Source organism: Amblyraja radiata, chromosome 8 (assembly GCF_010909765.2).
Source record: "Amblyraja radiata isolate CabotCenter1 chromosome 8, sAmbRad1.1.pri, whole genome shotgun sequence".
Taxonomy (NCBI): domain Eukaryota; kingdom Metazoa; phylum Chordata; class Chondrichthyes; order Rajiformes; family Rajidae; genus Amblyraja; species Amblyraja radiata.
This window is the reverse complement of record NC_045963.1, coordinates 39,754,802-39,768,119: the sequence shown is the minus strand read 5'-3', so window position 1 is coordinate 39,768,119 and position 13,318 is coordinate 39,754,802. Positions and strand designations below refer to the sequence as shown.

Here is a 13,318-nt window from a genome sequence, read left to right as displayed (position 1 = left end):
TGCACATTAACTCCATCCTCCTTGAAAGCTTGATCCACTGCAGTTTGCCTACCATTGCAATGGGTCAATGGCAGATGCCGTTTCCTGAGCCCTTCACTTATCATTGAAACGCCTGGACAACAAAGGACATCTCCATCACACTCTAATTTATTGATAAAACATAAGTGCTGGAGTAACTCAGCAGGACAGGCAACATCCCAGGGAGACATGGGTAGGTGATGATTTGGGACGGGTTCCTTCTTCAATATGATTACAGTGGTGTAGAGAAAGCTGGAAAAGAGGCAGAGGCAGGACAAACCCTGCCAAGTCTCACTACTGGACCAAGGAGTCAACCCAATTCTCTGCCACTGAATCCCTAATTTTCTGAATAGTGCCAATTGTTTGTTACATTTGCACTCACCTCGAGGCTTTCTGTGGCGCTTTTACAGGAAGAATGGAATCAGAGGTATGTAAAAAGAGCAAACAATGGCATGAAAATGGAACTCAACGGGTTAAGCAGCATCTACATAGGCAAAACTTGTAAGCTGAAGTTTCAATTTGAGACCATGCATCAGGCGGTGCAGGCTCGAAGGGCCGAATGGCCTACTCCTGCACCTAATTTCTATGTTTCTAGGACTACTGTAGGGTTTGATCTGAATCAATGAGTTGCACCTTTTGCCTCCAAAGATGCTGTTCGATCCATTAGGTTCTTCCAGTGCTCTGGTCTTTTGTTGTAGATTCCAGCATCGGCAGTCTCTTTTGTTTTCATATAATGGCATATTTCCTTACCAATGAGATTGAAAGACCCTTCATGAGAATAGGCAGAATTGAATAAAAGAAGTGAAACTTAAAATATTTAATCAGAAGATGTAATAAAAAAAATTGGGGATGGTGGACAAAGTGAGAAGGTGCGGGATTGAGAGAGAGATAATGAGACAAGAAAAGAATAAAGTAAAATATAATTTTAATGTCTCCGAACAACGAATAAAGTCTGCAACTTTTCATGACTAGAGAGATTGTATTGATATAATAAGTATTTGTGAAGTATGACGTATCTAAACCTACCTTTTAGAATGGAAAGACAAAATTGGTGTGTTAACTTTGATAATAAAGGATAATATAAGAGCAGTGATGAGATAATCTTGACCCAGAAGAACGGATAATGGAATCAACATGGGTCGGCATAAAATATAAATATTGAATGGAATAATTTATAGACTCACTAACAGCACTGATGCAATTTGAGAGAAACCAAGAAAATATACAGCAAAGATAATACAATAATTATAGAGGACATTATTATTAACATAAACTGAATAAAATGTATTTTGAATAGTTTTTTTGAAAATTAGAAAACAGGCTATCTTACTAGATCTTACCATGCACAAGGAGACCAAATACATTAGCAGTCTCATGGTAAATGATCCTGTTACAGCCAGCAACCCCTTCATTTGAATCTCTTAACAGCTGAAATTTCTCCTTAACTCAGTTTCTCATAAGGCCCATAGTCCAGTGGCTCACAGAGATTGGGCTTCTGCCCCTCTCTCAATCACCCACCCCTCCTCCAAACCTATCTTTATTAAAAATCATGTAGACAATTTCTTTGTATATTCCACGGTGCGCACAGAAAAAGTATGAATTTGATTCCTGTCTGCTATTGAAGTTTGTAGTGGTGGGCTCTTGATCAAAATGATCATTGATGCATCTCTGTTCTGACCATCTAGCATAACCACTCGGCCAACAAAAGTTCATTTTAAACTGTATGAATCAATTTGTTCTCCATACACAAGGATGTAGTTGTCATTGATTCAGTGCAGTGAAGATTGATCAATATGATGAAAGGTAGACCAATGGGAGCAATTGAGCAATGAATTTGCCTCCATTGACTGGAGTTGAGTTGAGATATCAGTCTCCATACTTTCTACTGTGCAGGCTAAGAGTCTATTTCCATTAACCGGAGAGTCTGGAACTAGAGGAGACGGTTTCAAATGGCTATTTAGGACTGAGATGAGGCAAAATTCCTTTTTTGGAAAGGATTATAATTTTTTGTAATCTTCTACACCAGAGAGCTATGTGATTTCAGGCATGAATAGATTTCAGGTCAGTTCCTGATTCTATTTCTTATCTTTCCATTGTATTATTAAATGTATACTGTAATTTCAGTGGATACGATCTACCTTTTCTTCTGGCATGATTAGTGGGTATCCACTAAGTATTTACCACAGCAATGTCCTTGGGGGAGTGTTTGCTAGTGCTGTCGGGGAGGATTTAAACTAATGTGGCAGAGGGATGGGAGCATGAGCAGAGAGACAGAGCGGTGTAAAATGAGGGTAGAAGCAATAGGTAGCAAAGTGAAAAGTAAAAGTGGCAGGCAGACAAATCCAGCGCAAAAATCAAAAAGGGCCACTTTTCAACATAATTGTATAAGGGTAAGAGTGTTGTAAAAACAAGCCTGAAGGCTTTGTGTCTCAATGCAAGGAGCATTCGTAATAAGGTGGATGAGTTGAATGTGCCGATAGTTATTAATGAATATGATATAGTTGGGATCATGGAGACATGGCTCCAGGGTGACCAAGGCTGGGAGCTGAACATCCAGGGATATTCAATATTCAGGAGGGATAGACAGAAAGGAAAAAGAGGTCGGGTAGCGTTGCTGGTTAGAGAGGAGATTAACGCAATAGAAAGGAAGGACATTAGCTTGGAGGATGTGGAATCGATATATGGGTAGAGCTGCGAAACACTAAGGGGCAGAAAACGTTAGTGGGAGTTGTGTACATGCCACCTAACAGTAGTAGTGGAGTTGGGGATGGCATCAAACAGGAAATTAGAAATGCGTGCAACAAAGGTAAAACAGTTATAATGGGTGACTTCAATCTACATATAGATTGGGTGAATCAAATTGGCAGGGGTGCTGAGGAAGAGGAGTTCTTGGAATGTATGCGGGATAGTTTTCTAAACCAACATGTAGAGGAACCAAGGAGAGAGCAGGCTATTCTAGACTGGGTATTGAGTAATGAGGAAGGGTTAGTTAGCAGTCTTGTTGTGCGTGGCCCCTTGGGCAAGAGTGACCACAATATGGTTGAGTTCTTCATTAGGATGGAGAGTGACGTAGTTAATTCAGAAACAAGGGTTCTGAACTTAAAGAAAGGTAACTTTGAGGGTATGAGACGTGAATTGGCCAAGATAGACTGGCAATTGATTCTTAAAGGGTTGACGGTGGATATGCAATGGAAGGCATTTAAAGACTGCATGGATGAACTACAACAATTGTTCATCCCAGTTTGGCAAAATAATAAATCGGGGAAGGTAGTGCATCCATGGATAACAAGGGAAATCAGGGATAGTATCAAAACAAAAGATGAAGCATACAAATTAGCCAGAAAAAGCAGCCTACCAGGGGACTGGGAGAAATTCAGAGTCCAGCAGAGGAGGACAAAGGGCTTAATTAGGAAAGGGAAAATAGATTTTGAAAGAAAAGTGGCAGGAAACATAAAAACTGACTGCAAATGTTTTTATAGATATGTGAAGAGAAAAAGATTAGTTAAAACAAATGTAGGTCCCTTGCAGTCAGAAACAGGTGAATTGATCATGGGGAACAAGGACATGGCACACCAATTGAATAACTACTTGGGTTCTGTCTTCACTAAGGAAGACAAAAGGGAGAACCAGTGGATGTGTTGTATCTGGACTTTCAGAAGGCTTTCGACAAGGTCCCACATAAGAGATTAGTATGCAAACTTAAAGCACACGGTATTGGGGGTTCGGTATTGATGTGGATAGAGAACTGGCTGGCAGACAGGAAGCAAAGAGTAGGAGTAAACGGGTCCTTTTCAGAATGGCAGGCAGTGACTAGTGGGGTACCGCAAGGTTCAGTGCTGGGACCCCAGCTATTTACAATATATAGTAATGATTTGGACGACGGAATTGAATGCAACATCTCCAAGTTTGCGGATGATACGAAGCTGGGGGGCAGTGTTAGCTGTGAGGTGGATGCTAGGAAGCTGCAAATTGACGGATAAGTTGGGTGAGTGGGCAAATGCATGGCTTATGCAGTATAATGTGGATAAATGTGAGGTTATCCACTTTGGTGGCAAGAACAGGAAAGTAGATTATTATCTGAATGGTGGCCGATTAGGAAAAGGGGAGATGCAACGAGACCTGGGTGTCATGGTACACCAGTCATTGAAAGTAGGCATGCAGGTGCAGCAGGCAGTGAAGAAAACGAATGGAATGGTATAGCATTCATAGGAAAAGGATTTGAGTATAGGAGCAGGGAGGTTCTACTGCAGTTGTATAGGGCCTTGGTGAGACCACACCTGGAGTATTGTGTACAGTTTTGGTCTCCTAATCTGAGGAAAGACATTCTTGCCATAGAGGGAGTACAGAGAAGGTTCACCAGACTGTTTCCTGGGATGGCAGGACTTTCATATGAAGAAAGATTGGATAGACGGCTTGTACTCGCTAGAATTTAGAAGATTGAGGTGGGATCTTATAGAAACTTACAAAATTCTTAAGGGGTTGGACAGGCTAGATGCAGGAAGATTGTTCCCGATGTTGGGGAAGTCCAGAACAAGGGTTCACAGTTTAAGGATAAGGGGGAAGTCTTCTAGGACCGAGATGAGAAAAAAAATGTTCACACAGAGAGTGGTGAATCTGTGGAATTCTCTGCCACATAAGGTAGTTGAGGCCAGTTCATTGGCTATATTTAAGAGGGAGTTAGATGTGGCCCTTGTGGCTAAAGGGATCAGGGGGTATGGAGAGAAGGCGGGTACAGGATACTGAGTTGGATGATCAGCTAATATATATTGCTAATTATATATGATATTGGCATGCTCCTCGTGGAGTATCACTTTCCACCTACTCCCAGAAATTAGCTCTAGAATCTAGTTATTTTTTTGCCAGTTTACTGCCCATTCAACTTTTTTCTCTCACTCCCCAATCCCTAGCCGTACTCAAAAGTGCACCCTGTGCTACCACATTAAAGTCCATTCGAAAATCTATTATCCATGTCTGCATTTCCCATGCATATTCTCCCCCCTTTCACAAAGAATTCTATCGCATCAGTCAAGCATGATTGAGTTTTTAGGATGTGATTATTGTCAATTATTTTCTCTTTACCAGCTTATTCACTAAAAACGGAGGCAAAATTATTGTTCAGTACACTATCAATTGATGTAATGTCATTTGATTGAACATTGCTCTTTTTTGGGGGCCTTATCCTCACTTAAATGTTTTCTTTTGTTATTCATCTATGTTGAATATAGTAAACCCTTTTTTAAAATGGGGCCCATTTTGGTTCCAGTGGATGTTGCTGACCAACCCCCCGGCTCACATCGCCTCCTCGCCTGCGGCTTCCCACACTACCTCCGGCTCGCAAAGTGCGCCAGTATGCACTTATTCACCCACCGTAAGACCCGGGTGACATGGCTGTTGTTGTAGCTCACGTTGGGAGATCATGCTGCAGTTGTATAAGACGTTGGCGAGACTGCATTTAGAGTATGGTGTTCAGTTCTGGGCATCATCTTATAGGAAAGATATTGTCAAGCTTGAAAGGGTTCAGAGAGGATTTACGAGGATGTTGCCAGGACTAGAGGGTTTGATCTATCGGGAGAGGTTGAGTAGGCTGGGTCTCTATTCCTTGGTGCGCAGGAGGATGATGGGTGATCTTGTAGAGGTTTATAAAATCATGAGAGGAATAAATTGGGTAGATGCACAGAATCTCTTGCCCAGAGTGGGGGAAGGGAGGACCAGAGGACATCGGTTCCAGGTGAAGGGGAAAAGATTTAATAGGAATCTGAGGGATAACTTTTTCACACAAAGGGTGGTAGGTGAACAAGCTGCCAGAGGATGCAGTTGAGGCGGGGACTATCCCATTGTTTAAGAAACAGTTGGACAGGGACATGGATAGGACAGGTTTGGATGGATATGGACCAAATGCAGGCAGGTGGAACTAGTGTAGCTGGGACATGTTGGCTGGTGTGGGCAAATTGGGCCGAAGGGCCTGTTTCCACACTGTATCACTCTATGATTCTATGTTCCTGAGGATTCACTTGAAATTCTACAGATATGCTATAGAAAGTATTCTGAAGGGATGCATTTCAGCTGGTGTGGCAGCTGCTTTGCACTTGACCACCGAAACCTACAGAGTGGTGAACACAGGCCAGTCCCTGACAGGTGCGTTACTTTCTTCCATCCAGTTCATTTTAATGGTGCATGGTGTCAGGAAGCCGGTAAGTATCATCAGAAAGCCTTTCAATTTGGCTATTCTCTTTTCCCTCTTTTACCTTAGGGGGGAAGATACAGGAGTTTGAAAGCTCAAACATCCAGACACACGAACAGCTGCTTTCCCACTGCTATCTGACTGCTGAACAAATCACTTATTTCACACTCCATTCCTGGAAGTGCTGCCATGTACCCTTATTCGTAACTCTACTTCATTTGGTTATTCCATTATTGTTCCTTAATATTCTTCTGCAACACTTGGATTTTGCACCATTCTGTTTTGTAACAAGCTACTTAATCTGTGAGCATTATGGGAACAAGGAATTTCATTACACCTTGGTGAATATGACATGACATTAATCTAACCTAATCCAATCTAATCATAAATATCGTAAATAGCTGTGACTTCAATACAGTTCCTTGAAGGCACCATTAAGTTGCATGTTGTTGATTGAGTACCCTCCTATTATCCCTATTTTCAGTTATGCTGCTCAGTTGATTTCCTTGGCTAGGTCAATAATTTTCCTTCAAATGCAGGTGATGTAAATAAATCTAGCACTTTCTTATAAAGGACATTAACAGATTGGAATTTGAAGACCTTGTAAATAACATCACAGATTTCCCCTGTCATCTCTGTGAATTATCATTAAGATTAGTCAGGCATGAACTACCTTTACAAATCCAATTCTATAAGTCATTTCATTTAGCTGGAGTATACCCACCCTTCCCCTCAGTCTCTTCCTGTGACTCTACTTTCCACATGTGGTTTTGAGGGATTAATTCATCTGGATGAATGATTTCTGGGGGTGTCATGCAAAGAGGAATGGGAAATGGTTGAAAAGGATTCAATAATTTAGAAGACATTTATCAGTAAAAAAATGCTGTTACTTAAAAGTATCATAAAACCAACTAGAAATTAATGAAATACATAAAATTAAAGCAAAAAAGAAAAATATAATCCACTAAAAAGACCTACATTTTGAATCAAGGTTGGGTCCTCGTTTGCATGAGTAGGTTGCTCTGGGCATTTAGCCATGACTAACATAAAGCTGAGGGGCTGGCTCTGAGTGTGTCTCTTGGTGAACCTGCTGATGGAGTTCCAGCTTCAGCTCATCTCTGACTTCTCCATCTCAATGTGGAAACAGGGAAGTTAGAGGTGAGCAAACTGACAAGTAACATGTTTCTGACAGTTTTCTTGGAACTGCTGGCCAGAGGTAAGTATGATTTGTCTCTCTGCTACTCGATCTCTGTATGTTTCCTCTGTTCTTCTGAAACATAATTTCCTCAGACTTGTCTGTCATAATTTTCACCGTATATCTTTCTTCCTAACGTACTCGTGTTAATATTCTGCACAGCTCTCTTATAGTATTTTAAGAATTATCTTTTTATACCTACAATTTTTGATATTGTAGCTCTTTACCAATGTCCAGATTATTTATATTAGTCAAGATACAACTTGTATTTAGGACTTAATGCATTATCCTTTTTTTAGAAACTGATTAGAAATTAATGTGCTTTAATGTGAACTGTACTAGGAAATCAAGCACCTGGTCTTGACATTTGAAGTATTTGACTGCCAGACTTACTTAAATATGGTTTTTTTTAAATTTTATTTAAATTTTGTTAGAAGCAGTGTACAGTAGTATAGACCGCGGCATATGACAAAATACATTTAATGTACATCTTCTATTTTAAATTTAACAAGAGCAAAATAGAACGAGAGAGAAAGAACAAAAAAGAGAGAGAGTGAAAGAAATAGTGATGTGTAAACCCCTAGACTACCAGATAGTGCAGTCCAGGAGTGAACGAGTAAAAGCCTATAGAAGAGTAAGAAGACAAAAACCCAAAATAATAAAGAAAAATAAAAAAAGAGACCCTTGTGTGTTGATATACCTGCTTCATTTCTCACCACACCCATCACCCTGTTCGTGAATCGGTTTAATTCCAGAGTTGTGTTGCACTATGCTATACTTGTAATGAATCAATAAAAGGAGACCATATCTTTAAAAATTGCTCTGATTTTCCTGCTAGGCCGAGTCTCATATCTTCAAGATGTAGCATCTCAGACTTACTTGTGATCCACATTTTGAGGGTTGGGGTAGATGCATTTTTCCAAAATTTAAGTATAAGTTTTTTTGCCATTATCAAGCTGTAGTTGAGGAAACGTCTTTGAAATATTGATAGCTCAGAGCAGGCACCTGTTGTTCCAAAAATAATCAATTCTGTATTGGGGTCCAGTTTTGTTTCTAATAATTTTGAGAAAATTTCAAAGATTTCTTTCCAAAATTTATGGAGTTTTATGCAAGAGGCGAAAGAGTGTGTTATAGTTTCTTCTTGGGATAAACATTTGTCGCAGATGGGATATGCATTTGGGAAAATTTTGTTCAGTTTAGTTTTTGAGTACAGGTACACAACCTTTTATCCGAAAGCCTTGGGACCAGACACTTCTCGGATTTCAGAATTTTTCAGATTTCGGAATGGAAGATTTTTAGCGTAGATTAGGTAGGTAGCGCGGGCGGCTTGAAAAGTCTGGAGTGGCTGCCTCCTCCCCGGAGACCGGGGAATCATTGCTTAAATGTTAATCAGTTAGTTTGGAGGGATTTTATGTGGTGGGGGGGGCGGTGAAGGGGGAAACTTTAATTCTTAGTCCCCTACCTGGTCGGAGAGGCGGGGAGCGGGCAATGCCTTACCGGGTCGCCGTGCAGTAAGCTCCGGAGCGCTGTGGCCACCGACTCCCAACATCGCGGAGCTGGGGCTGCGGGCGTCCGGCCGCGGGCGGCGCCGGTTGGAGCTCCGACCCCGGCGAAATCTACCCCTGGCTGCGCGGCACTCCAAATCCAGCACCGCCTGCGGCCGGACGCCCGCAGCCCCAGCTCCGCGATGTTGGGAGTCGGCGGCCACAGCGCTGGGATACCAGCGGGGAGCGGGCAATGCCTTACCGGGTCGCCGTGCGGTAAGCTCCGGAGCGCTGTGTCCGCCGACTCCCAACATCGCGGAGCTGGGGCTGCGGGCGTGCGGCTGCGGGTGGCGCTGGATTTGGAGCGCCGCGCTGCCAGGGGTAGAGTTGCCCGGGTCGGAGCTCCAACCGGCACCGCCCGCGGCTGGACGCCCGCAGCCCCAGCTCCGCGATGTTGGGAGTCGGCGGCCACAGCGCTCCGGAGCTTACTGTACAGCGACCCGGTAAGGCATTGCCCGCTCCCCGCCTCTCCGACCAGGTAGGGGACTAAAAATTAAAGTTACCCCCTTCACCCCCCCCTCCCCCCTTCACATAAAAGCCCTCCAAACTAACTGACTAACATTTAAGCAATGATTTACAGATGTTTAAGTGTCTCCCCGGTCCCCGGGGAGGAGGCAGCCGCTACAGTAGTACAGACCTGGGTTGACCGTGGGTCGTTTCGGGTCAAGTTTGGCGCCAAACGCGAGCTCTGGTGTGCAGACGACATCCTGGAAAAAATGTCCGGTTTTTGGAGCTTTTTGGTTTCTGGAACTCCGGATAAAAGGTTGTGCACCTGTAATATAGTCTATGTAGTATTTTAAATTCAATTAGAATATGTCTTACATGAATCGAACAGTTATGTACATATAGCAGATATTTTTCCCATCTGGCTTTGGGTATTTTTAAACTTAATTCCTGTTCCCACTCTCTTCTAATTACATCTGACGATGGAATTTCTATATTTAGAATGATATTGTACAAGTATGATATTAAATTATTTGATCCTGCGTTTCTATTCATACCTTCATCTAATATATCTGGCAGCAGAGTTTGATATTCGTGGGTATATTTTTTCAAGTAATCTTGAATTTGAAGATATATAAAATATTGATTACCTTTCAGATTGTATTTGCATTGTAATTTCTGAAATGATAAAGGGTTTCCCATTTCGTACAAATCTCCAACCTTTTTAATTCCTAGTCTTTCCCAGTGGATAAACGTTTTATCTATAATAGATGGTTTGAACGACGGATTATTAGCTTAAATATGTTGATAGAAGACATGACACAACATAATGTTGAAGAACTGTGACATCCTGTCAACATGAGATTTAAAAAAAATCTATTTTATTTTTCTACAGACACAAATTTTGTACTTGGGAATGCCCAGATAGTGGACTGGCCTATTGTGTATAGCAATGATGGATTCTGCAAACTATCAGGATATCATCGAGCAGAAGTTATGCAAAAGAGCAGCACTTGCAGGTATTAAAACATGTGATGACATTTTGATTTTATTCTCAAAGTAAAATGTACTTCAATGCATCATACAGAACAATTTGATTTTTCAGAACAAATCTTGCATCAATATTTACTTGCAACTTTGCATCAGTATTTTATTGCAATTTGTGAGTAACCACTGACTTATTTGAATTTGGGCAGTAAAATGTTTTGCTTATGTGTTCACCATTGACCTACATTGATAGTAAATAGTGAACACACAAGCAAATTCAAAGCAAGTAACACCTGACACATTATAGCTTGAGCAGTAGGTAAAAGAGCTGTGGGCAAACATTTAATCTCATCAGGAATACATTCTGGCATATGTCATCTTTGGATAGCTGTCCATTGTCTCATCACCTCCTCCCTCTCCTCCCTCACCCCCGTTCTCTCTCCCATCTCTCTTTCATCTCTCTTTTAACATTGTTTCCCCTTCTCCCCCTCTCTCTCTCTTTATTCCCAGCTCTCTCACTTTCTCTCCCCCACCCCATCCCTCATTTCCCAATTTCGTGAGAGCCTCCTTGCCCATAGCATCATTGGATCACCTGACCATTTCTCCTATACACTAGCTCCTCTTCCCGCCTTGTTTTCAACACTTTAACACGTTAACCAGTTTTCCCTAAAATGTATGTGCCATCCGTGCTCATTAGCATTCTAGATGTAGACACAGGACAGGGTTTCTTATTAAGTTTGCTTGAAACTAGACTCTCCTCTGTATTATTTGGTTTCCTGGGAGTCCAAAGATCATTTTGGTCAAGGGTCCCTGAGCAGAATATGGTGGAATGATTTGTTCATAATATTCATTTTAATATGGCCAGTATAGATCCAACATCCCAGCTATTTTATATTTAAGCAATCTATTGAGGACCTTTCCCAACAGGTTGAAAATACAGTCAAACAGTAGGAAAAGAAAATTCACAAATGATCATATTTGTAAAGTAGATAAAGTAATCCTTTTCACATAATATAGTTAACAATAGATAAATATCTAAAGTGGAGATTACACAACATTCTCACAGTCAATAACTTGAGGGAGAGGAACTAACTCCTAAACTTACATATTCAGCAACTAGTCATTTTTCCCATCTAGGAAATTTGGCATGTTCCCTATGACTTATCAATTTCTACAGATACACTATAGAAAGTATCCTACCCACATCCATTACAGCTTGGTGTGGCAACTGCTCATCCTATGAAACTACAAAGAGTCATGGATGCAGCCCATGCTATCACATATTACAGCTCCCCCATGCCCCCCATCCATCGGCTCCATCTATACCATGATGCCTTGGGAAAACAGCCAACATTATAAAGGACTGCTCATACCCTGATCATTTTCTCTTCTCCCCTCTCCCATTGGGCAGAAGAAACAATAGCTTGAAAGTATTACCATCAGATTTAAGAGGAGCTTTTCCTCTCTATTATTTGACTCTCGAATAGATCTCTAATGTGCTATGGATGTATTCCTCATCTTCCAATCTATCTTGTTGTAGCAGTTACACTTCTTTTCAATCTGCACTTTCTCTGTAGCTATATTTTGTAGCTATAAAACTATATTTTGCACCCTGTTTCCTTTCTCTTTTGCACTACGGGTTGTACTAATGTGTGGTATGATTTGCCTGGGATTGTACAAAGATTTTCACTGTAAATCGAGACATGGGACAATAATAAACCCATACCAGTACAAAATTACATGGTTTTAATATTAGCACTGGGGAAAAAAAGAAGAATTTAGAACGCTGAAACTTGGAAGTGTGAAGTGTGAAATTGAATATAATGGTATATTTTACTGCCGCTCATTTGAAGCAATGAAATGAAGATTTCACACCAATAATTCTAATTAAAACTTTGATTAATAGCTTCATGTTCGGGGAGTTAACAGAGAAAGAAACAACTGACAAAGTACAACAGACATTTGAAAACTATGATATCAACTCATTTGAAATCCTCATGTATAAAAAAAACAGTAAGTAGAATTATTTTATTCAGAATTTATTTGAAATTACATTAGAAAATTATAACATAGATTTAGTTTTAATGGAAATTCAGATAATACATGTAAGCATAATTAACAAATAGGTATTTAATTTGGTTTATACAAAATAATTATTTTCAATTCAAATGTACCGGCAAGGCAATTATGACATATTTGGCATTCTTCTTAAAAATGCAAGATACTTTCACCGTGATTAAACACATATCAAATATTTTATGCAAGAAATACCAATTTTTGACCACAATATTAATCGATTATTATTTTTAACAGAATAATTATGTGTTTGTGAGAAATGTGTTCAGCTTTTAAAAAATAAATGAATGCTGTAAAACGAACGTAGAAAATATTGAAAACGACAACACCAAAAGTGGAAAGGTTATCCATCGACATAATTTCTTCACCAAATTATGTTTTGATCCATTGCTGGAATTTATGTTTCCCTTTGATAAATTTACCTTGTTTGTTGACCGTGTTTGCTTCTTGTTCAAAAACGAAAGAAAAAGCTTTGTATTTCTTTTTCAACCTGATGTTTTTTTTGTTCCTCGAATTCACATTTAATTAAACTTGCTAATGTAGACCGAGACTCAGCAGGGTCTGCATGGATTTTCTGTAGTACTACTAAAAATAGTTCATGATGGAAATTAAATCTGTATGTCTTAATGTACAGGCACAGGTAGCCAATGCCTGCTTCCACCTGTATAGTTCAAACATGGGTATAAAACTTCTCTTTTAGTCTTCTTCTTGCGAATGAAACATAAACCAAAGGAATAGTTAGATCTCAAGCTGGATGTTGAGCAGCCAGGTTGTTGTCTCTGCATCAATGTCTGCCAGGCCCTGAGCTCCATTTGGTGGGTGGTAGAGCGGGCACCCAGAGATGACATGGTTGGCTGTCTGTTGTTCTGCTCC

At 40.5% G+C, this 13,318-nt stretch overlaps 1 protein-coding gene across 1 annotated transcript in view; it reads left to right on the top strand.

The window, feature by feature from the left end:
* Window positions 1–13,318, top strand: part of kcnh1 (potassium voltage-gated channel subfamily H member 1) — a 217,656-nt gene that overhangs the window by 10,374 nt on the left and 193,964 nt on the right. Inside the window, exons 2-3 of the mRNA XM_033025617.1 lie at window positions 10,278–10,401; window positions 12,276–12,382. Coding sequence (XP_032881508.1) covers window positions 10,278–10,401; window positions 12,276–12,382 — 231 coding nt within the window. The remainder of the gene's footprint in view (window positions 1–10,277; window positions 10,402–12,275; window positions 12,383–13,318) is intronic.